The sequence below is a fragment of the Antedon mediterranea genome, chromosome 4 (assembly GCF_964355755.1).
Source record: "Antedon mediterranea chromosome 4, ecAntMedi1.1, whole genome shotgun sequence".
Lineage (NCBI taxonomy): Eukaryota > Metazoa > Echinodermata > Crinoidea > Comatulida > Antedonidae > Antedon > Antedon mediterranea.
In genome coordinates, this window is record NC_092673.1 from 32,582,358 (window position 1) to 32,600,716 (window position 18,359).

General features: G+C 30.9%; 1 protein-coding gene and 1 long non-coding RNA gene across 2 annotated transcripts in view; one reads left to right on the top strand and one right to left on the bottom strand.

Moving 5' to 3' along the window:
• LOC140047345 (uncharacterized) overlaps positions 1-15,978 on the top strand; it is a 41,874-nt gene extending 25,896 nt beyond the window's left edge. Inside the window, exons 2-4 of the long non-coding RNA XR_011844931.1 lie at positions 6,048-6,093; positions 14,984-15,066; positions 15,729-15,978. This is a non-coding gene — a long non-coding RNA (uncharacterized lncRNA). The remainder of the gene's footprint in view (positions 1-6,047; positions 6,094-14,983; positions 15,067-15,728) is intronic.
• LOC140047343 (ATP-dependent DNA helicase DDX31-like) overlaps positions 1-18,359 on the bottom strand; it is a 28,218-nt gene that overhangs the window by 3,773 nt on the left and 6,086 nt on the right. The window contains exons 8-14 of the mRNA XM_072092299.1: positions 15,232-15,338; positions 14,187-14,410; positions 10,786-10,992; positions 8,819-8,878; positions 8,164-8,354; positions 7,736-7,908; positions 7,139-7,322 (exon numbers count right to left, since the gene is read on the bottom strand). Of these exons, the coding sequence (XP_071948400.1) occupies positions 7,139-7,322; positions 7,736-7,908; positions 8,164-8,354; positions 8,819-8,878; positions 10,786-10,992; positions 14,187-14,410; positions 15,232-15,338 (1,146 nt within the window). The remainder of the gene's footprint in view (positions 1-7,138; positions 7,323-7,735; positions 7,909-8,163; positions 8,355-8,818; positions 8,879-10,785; positions 10,993-14,186; positions 14,411-15,231; positions 15,339-18,359) is intronic.

The window sequence follows — 18,359 nt, forward strand, 5'->3', positions numbered from 1 at the left end:
GATACAATCTTAATTCCAGTGTGTGCATTAAAATGTATTCATCCATTGTACAGCGTTCTAAAAGCTTTAATTAATGAAAGTTTGCAATTAGATATTTACAACACGCTAGAAAAAACCTTCAAGATAAATTAAATACAATCGTCAGAAATCAACAAGGATAAGAGTTAATTATGGGAAATATGATTCCTTTTAAAGCTTAATAAATTATATTATACCCATATAATTATGGGCATTGATGATATCATTTCATGACAATATTACCTATACTGTACTACAAAAGGAAAAGAAATACAAGTACTGTGGGTTTGTGGTACACAATGCGATTCATAAAAGTAATGTTGAGAATGTCTTTAATACATTTCTGTACAAAATGCTATACTGTATATAAACGGTAATTACATAAGTAAAGACTACAGGTAAAGTTGAAGAACAGACTCTATTTGTCAATATACATTTTATTCTATTATCCACATCATGCTATATCATATTAGTGGTAGATTATTGACAATGACATAGCATTCCAAGATTAATTTTAGTTCATTACATGATGAGACCAACATTTAGCTTTAAATAATAATAGGTAATAAAGTAAGGTTTATTAAAAAAACAATTCATATGGACTTGTGAGGAGCCTCTGAGCAAAATATTGAAAATAAAGTATAGCCATGGAAGTATATACTACCTTTACATGGTATAACTTATCTGTAGTTAGTGTTTCTATTAAGGGACCATTTAAAAACTACTCTATTCAGTTACTACAATTTGTTTACTCTTTAAACTTGTTTTATGCAAATATAGTTAGTGTTTACCGACTGACCAACCAACCTATCGAAATTGCTGAAAATGTTTGAAAACATTTATATTTGCCTATATCCAAGCTTGTTTTGAAAAGGCTTAAACATGCACACCTATTGCGCTGCTGTATAAACATTGAATCAAACTAATATCAAGTCAAGTCAAGTATCATTTATTTTCATTTGTTTAAAGAAAAAAACATAGAAATTCTGTTTGCTCTGTTGGCGGAGCACAATATTCAACGGACACAACACGAACTCTAAACGAAAACATTACAAAAAGTGATGATGATGTTTAAGGCTCTAATAGCTCCTGGAAAGAAACTATTTGTAAATCGTGCCTTATTGGCCTTAATAGAACGAAATCGCAGAGCGCTGCGCATCAACTGGACCATACTAGAGGTTAGATGAAATTGATCATCTTTGATAGCCAACTGCCTAAAATGCAGGAACTGCAGTAGAAACATTAGATACGCAGCCAGAAAACTACTGTATAGGCAACCGGATACAAAGAAAAGACAGTAACAAGACTACTGAGTACCAAATCAGGCCATACTGTACTAAAATAAAACAAAGGAACACAATCAACAAAGTCAAACTTGAAGACATAATGTACTTCTGCTTAATTTAAAACTGAACAATTGTTTTGTATGACCTAATCTAAAATAATTGAATGTAAATTTTGTGGTTGACAAAACTACTTTGTTACTGAAAATTGGAAAGGAAAATGATTGACACCAAGTTGTTTATGACTAATAAAGTAAACTATAAAACAGAAAGCAACAATTTTTAAATACTTGACAATAACAACGTTTATACAGATTCAAAGACTGAATTTATTAAAGAAAAAACAACAAAGATGGGTATCAGTGGTTGGATCCCAATTGATACAAAATAATATTTAATTCTACAATCACAGGATTGATAAACTAAAACAAGTTTTGTGTGATGGTTAGGAAATAGGAGTTTTACATTTTGGTAGTTACAACCATGGCATGTCAGAGTTGAACCAAGGACCTTGCAAAGCAATAATCCACCAACCTACGTCTCCACAAAATGCAAAATTGAAATATAAAAGTGATTAGTCACAAACTAATTCCTTTATTTTATTAGAAAATGATAACAAAATATCTAATAATTTCTTATAAGAAAATGAACCCTAAAAAGAAATTTAAAATAAAGAGGATTTAACTCTTGGAAGAGCTTATTCAGATTTTTTTGGAGGTTGCTAAAGCTCTCTCTGACTATTAGTATCAAACTTTATGTGAACAAAAAAATGTGATGTGTTCATATATGGACATGATGTAAAATAAGAGAGGAGGTAAGAAATAGTATGTAGCACAAGCATTAGAAACTACTCAGAAAAGAGCAGCTATGTGATACAGAGAGTGCCTTCAATGGGAGATAAGAAACAGTATGTAGCACAAACATTAGAAACTACTAAGAAAAGAGCAGCTATGTGATACAGAGAGTGCCTTCAATGGGAGATAAGAAACAGTATGTAGCACAAACATTAGAAACTACTAAGAAAAGAGCAGCTATGTGATACAGAGAGTGCCTTCAATGGGAGATAAGAAACAGTATGTAGCACAAGCATTAGAAACTACTAAGAAAAGAGCAGCTATGTGATACAGAGAGTGCCTTCAATGGGAGATAAGAAACAGTATGTAGCACAAACATTAGAAACTACTAAGAAAAGAGCAGCTATGTGATACAGAGAGTGCCTTCAATGGGAGATAAGAAACAGTATGTAGCACAAACATTAGAAACTACTAAGAAAAGAGCAGCTATGTGATACAGAGAGTGCCTTCAATGGGAGATAAGAAACAGTATGTAGCACAAGCATTAGAAAAAAACTCAGAAAACAGCAGCTATGCAATGCAGAGAGTGCCTTCAAAGGGAACCCATAAGCATTTACTACTATTCTAAACATTTTAAATCAAAGTCTGTTTGTCTAGAGGGTGGGAACGAGGGTGTTATGAAGAAAGATTGGGTTTAGGAGGTATAGAGAGAGGTTTAACATTCAAATACCAGGCTATTGAACTAAAGGTACTGTAGTTTAAACTTCTTATATTTTTTAGGACTTTTGTTGACTTTACTTCCTGCCGATAAAATAAACAATTTCAAATGTTGACAATTTGCAGTAATTTCCGAGTGAAGACAAAAATTCCAGAAAGTGTGAAATACTGAAATACCATTTTCTTGATGAATTACAGACGCTTACATTTAATTAAAGAATCTGAATCGATTTAACTATATAGAAGTTATTCTAATTTACCACCAACTAGAGACAAAACAAGTAAAAAATATTAAAGAATAGTTGTTTTTGCAAGTAATCAACATGGCTCACTAGCTCAGAAAACGACTTAAAACCATCTGTAAAGCATCTGGGACAAAAACACAACAGGGGTACACCAAAAAATAATTTGACTTCTTTTCAATAAGAACAAACGAGAAAGGAAATTATCTTTTCAACAACATTTGGCTCAATTTTGCAGACAATCAGACCATGATAAGTTTCTGAATGCTGGTTTAGTGAACAAACTTATTAGAATGGAAACCGCATTTTGATTGGGTAGTGAAGGGTAAAAATCTGACCAATCAGGCGTGCCTAATGGCTATATTAGTTTCAGACTTCTTTCAGGACAGAAATGGAACATGTTTTCATTTGTTAATGTTACGTACTTTTAAATTCTTTATATATTCATACTTATTTTTTTTTTTTTAAGATTAGTATTGTATCGATCTAAAAATGATAAGTCTATGAAATAATTTAAATGGAACTTTCACAAGAAGTTAGAAATCCATACGACATACATTTTTTGTCAAATTACTTCTAATTATGCACTTTTTATCCTATTTATTGTATATTTATGTCATATTGTGTATCCTACTATTATAAAGAGAAACTCTATTAACTAGGTAACTAGGTTTCATCTGAATTGTCTACTGTCTAACATTATGATTGCTTGCTTTGTTGTCATTATGGGCACAAACAGAGCATTATACTGCACAGCATACCGTATGCACACTTCTATTCTATTATACCTAAAACTCATACCATTTGTTAATGTTAGGTTTCTTTCTGCCCTTATATAGGACAAAATAGGGTCAAAGTACATTGATTGGTAATTCTTGAAACTAGTAAACTATTTTTTATTAAAACCAAGTAATAAAATATACTGGCATTCCAAGATGTACATTCTTTACGTTTGCAAATTCAAATAAAACAAACTATTCTTGTAACATTCTTAATTGTAAGTTCTACATCATAATATTTATAATTCATTCTTTTTCAAAACTATAAACAACTTTTTTAAATTATTATAACTGCATTAAAACAGTCTGAAGGAAAGAAACTGTAACTTCTAAATCATTGGTACGAATCATTAATCACATTATATCTATTAGACAGGAGAATATCTCCGAAAAAAATTCCTCTGTGTATTTAAGAGATCCTGTAGGCGCCAAACGTAACGATAACAGTAGTTAATCAAATAGCGATGTACACTTATTAGAAGCGAGATAACAATAAAAGAACAATGAATAAATAATACAACTTGTAGCTACTACTGTCATCATTGTGACGGCTTGTTCGCCGTGGGACGCATGTAACGCTCGATAATTAACCTTAACTGCAGCCTTTTTCTTACTTTATTTTTTCCTTTTATCTAATAAGGTAATATAATTAAATGATTACAAACTAGTAATTTGTAGATACCCTCAAGTAATTTGCGAAATGGTTTTAAGTAGTGGTTGGAATGACATTTTACAGTACAATACGACACAGAGCATGAAATGCATTATGTCCCCAGGGAGCTTTAGATTTACTAGTGTTATCAAATTAGTAGAATTGGCAAGTAAAACATCACATTATAAGCTTTTCTATTGTGTCCAGAAAACAAATTAGAATAATGGATTTGATTATCATCAGATGAGTTATCAAAATGACAAGGAATAACAGAGCAGCGTTATTACGGACATATTGTATGGGAGAGTATGAATAAAGTATTAAGAGATAATCATCAGCCCCAGGAGCTTAAATGGAGACTGTGTTTGAATGGGTGCATATTTGAATGACTTATTCATTACAATAGCTTACTCAAGTACGTAATCGTGTATAAAGAGCGCTGCGCCATACACGCCCGACGTCCAAATGAACACACTTATCTACCGTAATTAACGCATTCGACTCGGTAATGAGACATTAGCGTAATGAAAGTGTTCTTGGCTTGGTTCTATAATTGGCAAATTGCCTGGGTTTTTGATCTTCGAAAAACCCTAATTTCTAATAAATAGCGTTGCGGAATAAGTTAAAAAACTCAACCTGCTTGGGTGTACATCGCGCGGTTATTTAATTTACGTTAATGAAAGGAAATGTTGGCGCCACAAATTGCAAACAAGAAACGACGTATCCGAATCGTTAACGGAAGTTATTAAATAAGCGTTTGTTTAAGAATCCTTGGGAATTGGAAGGAGGATTGATCAGAAATCTTAAACAAAATGGGAACGTACACTAGCTATTATGTTCAGTATGATTTACAGTATTATACAATAATTTTATTACATAATAAAATATATAACACACACAAGAGGAAACGTATATGATTATGTTCAGGTATACAATAAACATATCTATGATTAAAGTCTTTGTTTTATTTCTTTCCAACATCGATATTATTATACAAAGTAATTGAATTATCACATAGTGGAAAATAAAAATATGATCGGATTCTTGAAAATTGATCGACTGACAGTTGAAACCTCAAAATGTGTTTTGTTTCTTTAGAAAGTAATCTGTTCTTATTTAAAGTGATTTAAAACAATTTTTTTGAAAGTAGTTTTAAATGAAATAAAATGCAGAAAAATTTATTGACATTCATTGTTTTAGAGTATCTACTTGCTTTGCATAACAATTTTCATACGATACAAAAAATGCCTTTTGTGTTTTTTTTTCGAAATCTTCTCACTCTAGGATGGATACTGTATTTTCTATCTTAGAGTGAAAAGATTTTGAAAAAATGCAATATATGCAATTAGTAGGACCTTGGATGTGGAGTACAAATCACAAATATTCAAAGGGCAATAGGTATTTGAACATCACAAAAATACTGATTTGATTTCAAATTTAATGATAAAACAGAAAAGAAAATGCATGGTTGAAACCTATTTTGTAAACAATCATGTTGAAAAACATATTTACACATGAATCCATTTATGCAATTATACAAATTTGTTTCTTTTTGTTTATAGGTCTTGCGTGACAAGAAATCTCTTCTTGCAAGATCCTCTATTAATGGTATTTTTGTTTTGTTTCATTATAATTACCACTCTTTTTATTGTATTGCTTTACCATTGATAGAAACTAATAAATATTGAATTATTATTATTATAGTTTTATGTAGGTACAGTAGGTAAATGGAAAGGGTGGGTTGGTTTGGATTAATACTTGTCTGACACTTTGATGCTTTTTTTGAAACTTGTTTCTTGCTACAATGACTTTTCCACATCAATCTATGCTTTATATATTTTTCTTGCTTAAAAAATGATTCAAAATTTTCTTGCATTTACATTGTGAAACACAAATTTGTGTACAACAAAGGTGACATGAAAATTGCGTTTATGTGTGGTTCAGCAATAAAACTTATATGCTCAACATGTCATACATTTTCATGGCTTTCAATCCGCACAATGGATTTAATTAAAATGTGCTAATACAATATATATGTGTTCCTGTGTACCATTTCATGTTTAAAATCAGATATTATAATTATTTTGTTTCTTTGTGCTATCCTATGACATGCAGTAAAACTTTCAAAAAATAAAGCAAGACGTTTCGCTGTGCAGTAACTCGCTTACTCTACAATGGATATCTCCATGCGAGTTGTCGAATAGAGAATGGGAAATTTTTCTCATTTAGTATATCAAACAAAATACACATTTCAACAATATTTGGCTAAAAAAGACAGGACATGACATTTTGTTTACAATTAATCACCTTATAAACATAATGTCCCTATATATATATATTTTGTACATTTTTACCGTACAAGTTGTACCTATAATAGAACATACCAAGAAGTTGGAAAGACAGACTGATCAACTTAACTCGCTGACCAATGCTGCTTTGTAGTAACAATGATCATTGTTACTCTAATGTACATGCGGCGGCGCGTGTGAAAATGGTATTTTATGTTGAACATTTATTTTGCCAATGCCTTGTTACATTGGAACTAGAGTGCAAACTAAGTACATGAAAGGTAGGACACTGAAATGAAGTAAAAAATACATTCATGATAGTAGAAATAAAATAAATACTTACTTTTAACAAAATAAATACTCACTTTTTTTTCTTTAACTCCGTGGCTTGTTTATGTCTCTGTTTCTGTATATTGCTACCAATGGTGGTCGGTGTAACTCGAAGGCCAAAGCTTTTTGCTACGTGACCCAAGTGGAGATTTTTCACATGGAATATGTGTTTTAAATAAGATGGATACGTGGCATAGGCACGTATGAAGGATTGGTACGCTGGAAATTAAAAACAAATTATTGGTATAATTTATTATTACAAATATGTTGATTTGTGATTAGTAAAATTAATAAGAGTAAATATATTACATAGATGAAATAAATTAAAGGAGGAAGTGAGCAAGGGGAGGAGAGAATGAGCCATGGGAAGAGGAAAGAGGAGGAAGTGAAAAATAGGAGATAGACCTGGATGAAAGAAAGAGATGGATTGATTGATAGATGAATAAAGAGATGAATGAAATGAATGAATAGGTTGATGAAGGAAATACCAAAAATGAATGCATTGAATTATTTATGGTTTAATGCATATTTTTATGAACATGAAGTATAATTAAATGAATGAATAAATTATTTGAAGATGCATAGCACAATAACTGAAATAACATATCCTGAAAGGAAAAAAAAAGACCAACCTGTCTTAGCAAGTTGCTGATTATCATTCTTCTTCAGTACATAATTCTCCATATGTAATTGCAACGATGACGCAGCTTCTTCCCACGTATGATGCACCCTTTTGCGCTGCTTGCTTGAAAAGTCATAGCTTAATAGAGTATTTAGTATATCTTTTACAGCCATCTCCTTTAAACTAAAGAAAAAACAAATTGTAAAAACATTTTATAAAGTTGAGATTTTACAAATATGGCCAGGGAGTAAAGTAAACAATGATAAATTTGTAAACGAATCAAATAAATGGGTTTATAAATGAATAACTACAGTAAGAAGAGCAAGCTAAGGGCAAGAAGCACCTGCCACTTATGTCCCTAGGCTGGCAGGAGCAGCATTTCAGTAAGTTAAGGTTTTTATAGCTTGTTGACTCAATAATTTCCAAATATCTGCTAACCTTATTTTCTGCTTTGATAAGATTTCAACGTATCCCGCTTCGGCTGGTGTTAAGAAGAGAATGGATTGGCCTTCTTTGCCGATTCTAGCGGTTCTACCAACACGGTGAATGTACACTTCTGGTGTCTCTGGAGTATTATATTGCACTATCCAGTTAACTTGAGGCAGATCAAGCCCCCTTGCAGCTACATCCTACAAATACAAAAATACAAACATTTATTACCTATAAAATTGAATCTATTAAAAGTTATAGTAGCATTTCATCAGAGATAGGATGTGAGCGAGTCAAGTAGCTGAGCGGTTAAGGTAGGGGCGCCATTTACTGTACCTAAAAAGCCAACAATATCGGCATGGCTTAGAGGCCGTGTTGCTTATAGTTTTGGTGGTCTTCTCAGATAATCAGATGCACTTTAAAGAACCCAGTTAATTATTATTACGAGTATGGGGTTGGAGAATTGCTTCACAAAATTGTCCCTGTTCATTAATTATGTATTATTGGTACTCCTTGGCTACATGTGCATAAATACATAAATTAAATATAGCTGTTCCACTATACCTGTTTGAAAGTTTACACCTAATCAGGTCGGTAGGTAATTTGCATTTCAAGGCAGTTTGATTTTTAGGAAATTTGACCAAAAAGTATTAACAAGACTTACTGTGCATAATAGAACACCAGATTGTACTAAGCAGAATTCTTGGTAAATGCTTGTTCTTTCCTGGAAAACCAAAAACATATATGCTTTAGATAATCATATTAACTACATGATAGGAAATGTAGGCCTATACTGTAGATAGTATGATATTTTTATTTATTTTATTTCACACGCATCTAACAACTATTTAATAATTTATCGTGCTTATAAAACTATATCTCATTTGAGGCTTAGGGAGTGGAGTTGAAAGAGTTGTGAGTTACAACCCTGGCACTAGGTCAGACTTATTTAAGGTATTGGGTGGGGGGAGAGAAGGTATAGTACATGGGGAGAGGGCCTATATAGTATATGGTGTGAGACTAATAGTACACTTTATACAGCACATAGACATTTTAGACTGATTAGTAATAATGCTTGATACACCAATCCCCATTACTGTAGATGACTGACAAGGCCTACATACAGAAACGCAATTATGTGTATATAATGTATCTAAGCTCTAATAATACTCCATAATAATGCCAATATCATTATATAATTATAGTCTTTCTTTTCTGTGTAAACATCATATTGTTTACAATTTGGTAACAGTAACCCTTGGCCCAGTTTTAAATGAAATAACAGACCATAGATCCTGTTCCTTCAGGCTAAATATTTGTGTCGTCAACTTATTAAGAAAAACGACAGAAGAGGCGTTGCAACTCATTTCATGTTTAATTAAGGATGTTGTAACGAACCATGAACAATTTATCTACAACTTTAAATATAATATTTTTAAAAAACACAAAATTATATAATCATATTATAATTTCTGGCTTTCCTAAATATTGAAAAACATTGTTTATAAGTATAATAAATGTAATAGTATAGTATACAAGTTTTCAAATAAAGTTTTATTTGCTTATACCCAGAAACAAAATAAGTTATACATAAAAAATTTAATTACCAATTAATCTATTATGAATTCAAATTCTTAAAAAATGGCTCAGTTTTTGACAAAATGTTTTGTTTTATTTTTCGAAACGTAATAACTTAAAATATGAGAATTATCATTTCATTGAGTGACATCTTTAAAAATATTTACATTTAATCTATTAGCAATCCTGATGAAATTATTTACTTGTGTGTTCTGATAAAATGTTATGGTGTCCAAATTATTAATTTAAAAAAAAAGAATTTATAACATTTTGAAAGTAATAAATTGAAGCATTGTTGTTTTGCAAAATATAAAACAAAGTTGATCATGTCCGTTTTGAAATGCTTCCAGGCGCTTTATTATAATCTGGCGACAATGTTTTATCACATCAGTGAGGCATTAACAAAAACGTCTATCACAATTTATCATGAGTTTTTGGTTGAAAATGTTTCTTTTATCATGAGACACAATAAACACATTATGAAGAAGAATGCAAAATTGAAAACTAGGGCTCTTCCACTATATGATGTTCCAGGTAGAAAGAATTATCATCCAATCAAATTTATACATTACACTATCAGTGTATCTAGCAGAAAAGTTTAAGTTTGACTGTAGGTTGTTGTTTGAAATTGGATGATCTAGGATTTTCAAATTGGGGATAGAAAAAACAGGAATGGAAAAGTGGGGATGGGGAAAATTATGAATGGGATGTCCGGGACAGGGAAAACAGGAATAGGAAAGTGGGGACAAGGAAAATTCTGAATGGGAAGTCTGGGACAGGGAAAACAAGAATGGGAAAGTGGAGATGAGGAAAATTATGAATGAAAGTCTGGGACAGGGGATAATAGAAATTGGAAAGGGAAAAAATATGAATCCGAAAGTGGGGACATGGGAAAGTGGAGTAAAATAAAAATGGTTAAGTGGGGATGGGGAAACGGAGTACTGTACAAGGAAAGTGGGGACGAAATTGTATTATTTATTATTTCAGTCACTTTAGAGTTACTTCTCTTTACTTTAAAAACATTAATATTTCATAATAAAACAAAAATATCACCTCTTGCGACATGTTTCCGTGAAGTTTATAGAAAGTTATCTTGTCATCATCATCTTCTTCTTCCCTCGTTTCTCCTAATATTTCATTGACTTCATCGATTTCTGTTTTCTCTTCTCGTTTATTGAGGATGCAATCCAAAAGAGCATGATGAAATTCAACCGAATCTCGACTTGATAAAAAAACTACAACTTTTGATTTCTGAGAAACCTACATTTTGAAGAAAAATAAAAACAAAACGAAATAAAAGAATAAAGTATATTATGACAGAACTAGAAACTATAATGTAAATGCAAGATTTATAAAAGTCCTCTTAACTTAAAAAACAAAAAATAGAAATAAGTCCATATCAAAAACGTATTGTAAACTAAATTAAGGAATAAGAGTTGAAAATGCAAAACTTGGTAATCATTATTGACAAAGGGTTATTATAGCCTGGTTTAACTTAAGAAATGATTATGATGAGGTATTTGTGGTATATCAAACATTGAAAGAGATAATGAAAAAAGAGAATGACGATTGAGATAATGTGACGTCCTCAAACGTCTTTGGTTTTTCTTTTTGTTTCGTTCTGTTGAGTGTAATGTTTTTGATAAAAGGAGAAAATAAAAGTTTTTGAAAAAAAAACAAAAAAAAAACTGTAATGTTAACAATTTTTCATTGAAAAAATGAAACTAGTTAGTTTCTAATATTGGTAGAATAAAATGAAATTAATAGAACTTTTAGCAAAATTGTGGTTGTTTTTTTAATAAAAAAATTGGAATTGAATCAACTATCTATTGTTTAAAGTTCAATAAACTGTAAAATTAGTTAGATAATAGAGACATATTATTTGAAAATAAGCCAACAGCCATAACGCAATAAACACAGACAATTGACAATTTTCTGCTAACAATTATTAACAATTTAAAAATTGTTGTTTCTGACACACAAGTTTGCAAAAAACAGAATAAAAAAATATATATATTATTCTTTCTATTTTTCCCTCTTTTTGGATACTTTTAATTTACAATTATATCTAAATAGATGATCATAAGATTATTTTGGCAAAATGGTAAATTGCATAAGATTAAAAAAATTAAAAAAAAGATAACAGAGAGGGCGCCAAACTCATTAAATAACAATTTTACGAAAATGTTAAATTAATTTTTATAAATTTGTTTACATTATATTGAATACTACATTGTTGTACCTTGGATACTTTAATCGCAAATTGATGTTTTAAAATAATTAAATTTATATAAACTATTATTATAATTATTTTACAAGAAGTAGTCATACTTAAAGAAAATTAATATAATGATTTAAATTTGTTTCAAGTGCGGTATTTATTAACACACATTTCTCATGAAAATATGAATTATAAAAAAAATTGATACTAAGATACATAACAAAACTTATGGATTTAAAAAAAAATTTTTTTTCTTTCTATCAAAAATATTATCATTTATCACTATGGAGAATCTTTTTATATTATTGAGGAAAAATAAATTCTTTAAATTTGTTTTCTCTAAGATTAACAAGAACGGTTTGTTTCTTATAGTTTAGTAGAGCCAAGAGTGGTACTTCAAGTTAAGGGTGATGTTAGCTGGCTCCTACGAGAGCTGTTTTACAATGCTTTCATTATTTTGTCACAGTTCAAATTACGCATTGTCCGTTCATACATAGTCGTTGTTGGATAAAGTAGGGCAAGAGGTAAAAACAAAGATTTTCATGGCCTTTAAAAAACGAATGAGTGAGAATTCTTTTATGTCCGGATATAACAAGAATTAACGATTAAACTTGATCACCAAACTGAGACAGAAACTTTGAGAAACAAAACCTGAGCCTGAATAATAGTTGTACAGTCTCATTATTACATATCAAAGTTTAGACATTGAATGTTGGATTGATATGGTTAAAAAACATATTCTGTCCTATAAAATGAAGTAAACTTTTTAGAATTTGTGGTACTTATTTTTTATACCTATCTTATTTAAAACTGTAAATGATAAAATAAATCTAGAACATTTTATAATGGAAAGTTTACATTTATTGATTAATTGAACTAATTTAATAATAATAATAATAATAATAATTTAATTGACCATTGATTAATTACTGTATCATTGATATTGATATTTTATGTCATTTGAATATTTAATATTTTATGTGTTGTACTGTATGTATGTTTTATCGAGGGCCCTGAATGATCAGTTCTATTAGGAACTGGATAGGCTACCCTCAGTAAATATGGTAATAAATAAATAAATAAATAAATAAATAGTCAGCAATAAAATTACTTCATTTTAATCTTCAATTTTTTTTTATCTGTATTTTATTGTTAACCGTTTTTGATGTTGTATTGTTTTATGTTTCAAACCTGTTAGTGGCGGTATTTATCGCTGTTGGTTTTGACTGAATAAAAAAAAAAAAAAAAATCTTCTTTTTTATTACTGTATCTCCCACCCGAAATACCAAAAACCATATTCTTTCCTTATATTTAGAATACAACTAGATATTTTTGACCAGCCCAATAGTGACTGGTATTAATTGCACAGTAACTAATGCACTACACAAATCCATCAAACATAACTCCCTGGGGCGTTTATTGTTTAGGAGGGTTTTAGGGGCGTTAATTGGATGGAGGCGTTTATTCGGAGGAGGCATTTATTTTATTGGGTGTGGCATTTATTTTATTAGGTGTGGCATTTATTTTATTGGGTGTGGCATTTATTTTATTGGGTGTGGCATTTATTTTATTGGGTGTGGCATTTATTTTATTAGGTGTGGCATTTATTTTATTAGGTGTGGCATTTATTTTATTGGGTGTGGCATTTATTTTATTAGGTGTGGCATTTATTTTATTAGGTGTGGCATTTATTTTATTAGGTGTGGCATTTATTTTATTGGGTGTGGCATTTATTTTATTAGGTGTGGCATTTATTTTATTAGGTGTGGCATTTATTTTATTAGGTGTGGCATTTATTTTATTAGGTGTGGCATTTATTTTATTAGGTGTAATGTGGTAACATGTACAAGCAAATAAATACCCCTAGATGTGTAGAAATACAACATAATTACTATATTGAGAAGTGATAAATTACACTGAAAATGGTATCAAAATGCTTGGTAATTAATCAATGAATTCTACTACAAATAGAAATGTGTTGTAATACAACATTGTATATATGTGGCAGGGCGTTTATTCGAGGAAATAGAATGATGTTCTATGGGGCATTTATTCAAGGATGATCAGAGTTATGATAGCTTTTGTTCATGTTTGCTTAGTATTAGACACTGTAGCATATTTGTATCGTTCTCGTTTTTAAGTGTTGAGGGCTTTTCGGTCTCCGCTATTTTGAGTCACCTCATTAAACAAAGTTTAATGAAAAACAATGAAAATCCTCTAAAATTAAATGTACCTTGCAACGCCACAGTAAAAAAGCAGTTAGTGTGACTAATCTCAGTTTACTGGGAACCATCAAGAAATACTGCTTTAACTGGTTTGGTGTGCTGTAATATTTATCTGCCTCTTTACTCATCTCCTTTGATGCGTCATTCTGCACCAGTGCTACAGATTCTTGATCCTTTGCGATGTCAATGTGAAGGGGGTCGTGTAGAGATATGCCAGCAAGTCGTTCTACACCTAAAAACAATTTATAAAACGTGAAAAAAAAAATTATTGTTTTGTATGTCATTACCGTACATGAAAATACATACAAAATTTTATGTTACAGATTTATTGTTTCAAATATAGAAACACAATAAAATATAATGAAAATCACACAAAAAACAACTTTAAAAAGCTTGTAAAATTCACTTCATAGGTTATTGTGAGTGTACATTAGCTAGAGACATAAGCTGGAAATTGTCGGCTTTATAGATAAGAATAAAAATGTTGAAAAGAAAATTGGCTATACACTATATACGTCCCTAAATGCTACTATTAAACTTTGGCATCACAGCCGCCTTTATAGTACAAGATTAAGTTAACATTACTCATGTTAAAATAATACTAATATAACCTTATTTTCAATAGTATTTCATTACAGTTATTCTTTTTACAAAGCGCCTCACAATATCAGATTATATTTTTACATTTTGTTTCTTGTTTTTTTTATTTTTTGTTTCATTACAATGATGCTTTTACAAAGCGCTGCAGCCTCTCCGAAATATGATTTTTACGTGAATCACAAAACCATATTTTGTATCTTTGAAGACGATATGCGCTTTGAAGAAATACAGGACATGAGTCAAAGAAGTTCAATCATTTTTTTACCAATTTCAACATCATCTAACAAGGTTGGTATAATAAATACAACATATAAATTTAACTCAAAACTTGTCAATACGCTATATCTAATATCTTCAAAAATTATATAATATACTCGAATGCATAGGGACCAAAATTGAGACACAGCACACATCAACTAAACACATTTTCTTTTGTATCCAGGCTTGTGTTACCTTCTGTTAATGTTGCCGACAGTAGTATGTTCTGTCGTGATTTACTTTGTTCATTTACGGCATTCATTATCATTGCAACATCCTTTTCAAAACCTATGTCTAACAATCTGTAAACAAAAAAAAACATTTGAAACTATTCATAAGATTACGAAAGACTTTTTGAAACACTTTCACAAGTTTTAAAGTTGTTTTCACTTTTCGAGTGACAAATACTCCTTTTCCGTCTAGCCTAACAAAACTGCAGTTCACGCACACACCAAGGTGCACATCATGACACACACCATACCAAATGATGGTGTTGATATTATTATTATTTATTATTATTATTACTTGTACTGTATAGCGCACATTTATACAACATTTAATTATAATCAGCGGCGCTTCACATCAATTAGTATCGTAACATTCTTTGAAATATAGTGCTTTTAAATGTTTTTTAAACTGATTATAGTCGTCTAAGTGCTTAATGTGACTTGGTAATCTGTTCCAAATTTTAGGTCCTGCTACGGCGAACGAACGGTCAGCAAATGTCTTTCGTTTAGTTCGTGGGATTGTCAGGTTATAATTGCTGGTGCTTGAACGAGTACTGCGAGAAACATTCCGCACAGTAAGAATATCTCTCAGGTAACTTGGAGCGGAACCTTTAAGCGAACGCCATACAAGACACGCTATTTTGAATTGACATCTATGAGACATCGGAAGCCAGTGCAAGGATCGCATGGCGTTAGTTGCACTGTCATACTGACCTTTCCTGACAATTATTTATTTTTTTTTTTTTATTTTTATTTTATTTCATCATCACCCTACAGTGACCAAACGTCACCATTAACAGGGCTGAAAGTCGTAAAATATAACATATAATATACAAGCAAAAATCAACAGATAACAAGACAACATTTAAATATTACTGACATTAGACAAAACCTTGTGACGGAAACAAGCAAGGGAATCAAAAAAAATATCAACAGATCCATCAATTTTACATAGTGAGTGGTATAACTTAGGCAAACGATTAACAAAACCATTTTTAGTAATATTTACCCTCCCTCTTGATATAGAAAATAAAGCAGGATAACGCAATTGATATTGTGGAACAGAAATAGGAAAGTACACTTCAAAATTACCATGAAAAATTGAGTTCACAGCCTTAAAAAGAAAAATTAAATCAAATAACTTACGCCTACCCGCTAAATTAATAAGAACGTCTTTGCTAATAGAACCAAATTTACGCACATAAAATCGACAAAACTTGTTCTGTACACTTTGAAATCTAGAAGACTGGGCAAGAGAAATAGAGTTAAAAATAACACTGCAGAATTCAAGATTCGACCTAACTAAAGATTTGTATAAAATAACTAATGCCTTTTTATCGTTGATATGTCTGCAATGTCTCCAAAGAAAACCCAAAAGTCTATTGCATTTAGAGACTATAAAATCAATATGTTTACAGAAGGTTAATGAACTATCTAAAAAAACACCAAGGTCTTTGTGAACAGAGACTCTTTCAAGTATAATATTCTTAATATAAAAGTCAAAATAGATGGGTTTTTTCTTAAGAGTAAAAGACATTGATTTGCATTTAGAGGCATTGACTGACATATTCCAAGTGTCGCACCAGTGAATGAGTCTGTCAACGTCTTCTTGTAACAACAACATATCATTTGAAGTTTGTATAGACTTAAATAATTTAATATCGTCAGCAAACATAAGAACATTAGAATGACGAGGAACAAAGGAAAAATCGTTAATAAACATAATGAAAAAAAGAGGCCCCAAAATAGACCCCTGAGGCACGCCAGATAAAACTGGAAGCCATTCAGACGCGTTACCATCAAAAGTGACTCTCTGAAACCTGTCCGATAAATAACTTGTAAAAAATAAAATTAAATCGTGATTTAGACCAAATTGTTGAAGTTTAAACAAGAGCAACTTATGGGAGACCCTGTCAAAGGCTTTAGCCATGTCTGTATATACAACTTCGCATTGCCCTTTTGCATTTATTGCGTCATACGCATGTGACAACAGAACAGACAAATTTGTTTCACAAGACCTTCCTGGGTAAAATCCGTGTTGATGGTCACTAATAACTGGTGATATATGTTTAAAAATTTGGTCGTGAACAATTTTTTCAAAAACTTTAGAAATAGTTGGCAACAATGAAACCGGTCTATAATTGCGTACATCAGATTTAGAACCAGCTTTAAAGATAGGGCACACGTTAGCTTGCTTCCATTTTATCGGAAAACGTTTCTCAGAAATGCATCTTTCAAATAAAATTTTACAAGGGAAAGAAAGAGGTTTGGCAGCTAAAGACAAAACAATATTACTTAGACCATCATTACCTGAAGCCTTATGAGAATCAATTTCATTAATGTGCTTTTCTATAACCTCCTGATTAAACTCAAGTTTAGATAAGCAATCGATGGGATATTCAGGAAGATTAGGAACATCCAAATCGTTGTTAACAGGACTAAAAACAGAATAAAAAAATTGGTTAAGTAAGTTTGCTTTGTCTTTTACAGTGTAAGCTGACTGATTATTAAAATGTAGTTCCGAAGGAATGTTATTATTATTTTTTCTTGAGGATTTTATCCAAGACCAAAAACGTTTCGGATTACAACTTAAATTACAACATAATGAATTAACATAGGTACGATACTTAAATCTACAAAGTCGTTTAAAATTTGACCTAGCAAATCGAAAATTTTCAATATTTAACCTATTTGGATTACGTTTTTTTTCTCTAAAATATGATTCTTTAGATTTCAAAGCAGTGTAGAGCTCATTATCAAACCATGGTGGGAGTTTTCTCTTAGGTCTGAAAACAGGGACGAGATCTTTGATAGTAGCAAAAATAAAATCATAAAATAAATTAACTGCCTCATCAATGTCAACGGCAAGATCAAGTAAATTCCAAGGAATATGAGAAAGTGTTTGTATAAAATCTAATTTGTTAAGTTTTTTAAAATTATATAACAATCGATCGTCATTATTGATAAGGTGTTTGTTAAACTCTATAGGATATTTAAAATTTATTGCACAGTGATCAGAAGTGAAAATATCTTCACCGAATGAAACTTCATGGCATATAGTATTGCACAAGACAAGATCAAGAGTGTGATCGGCAC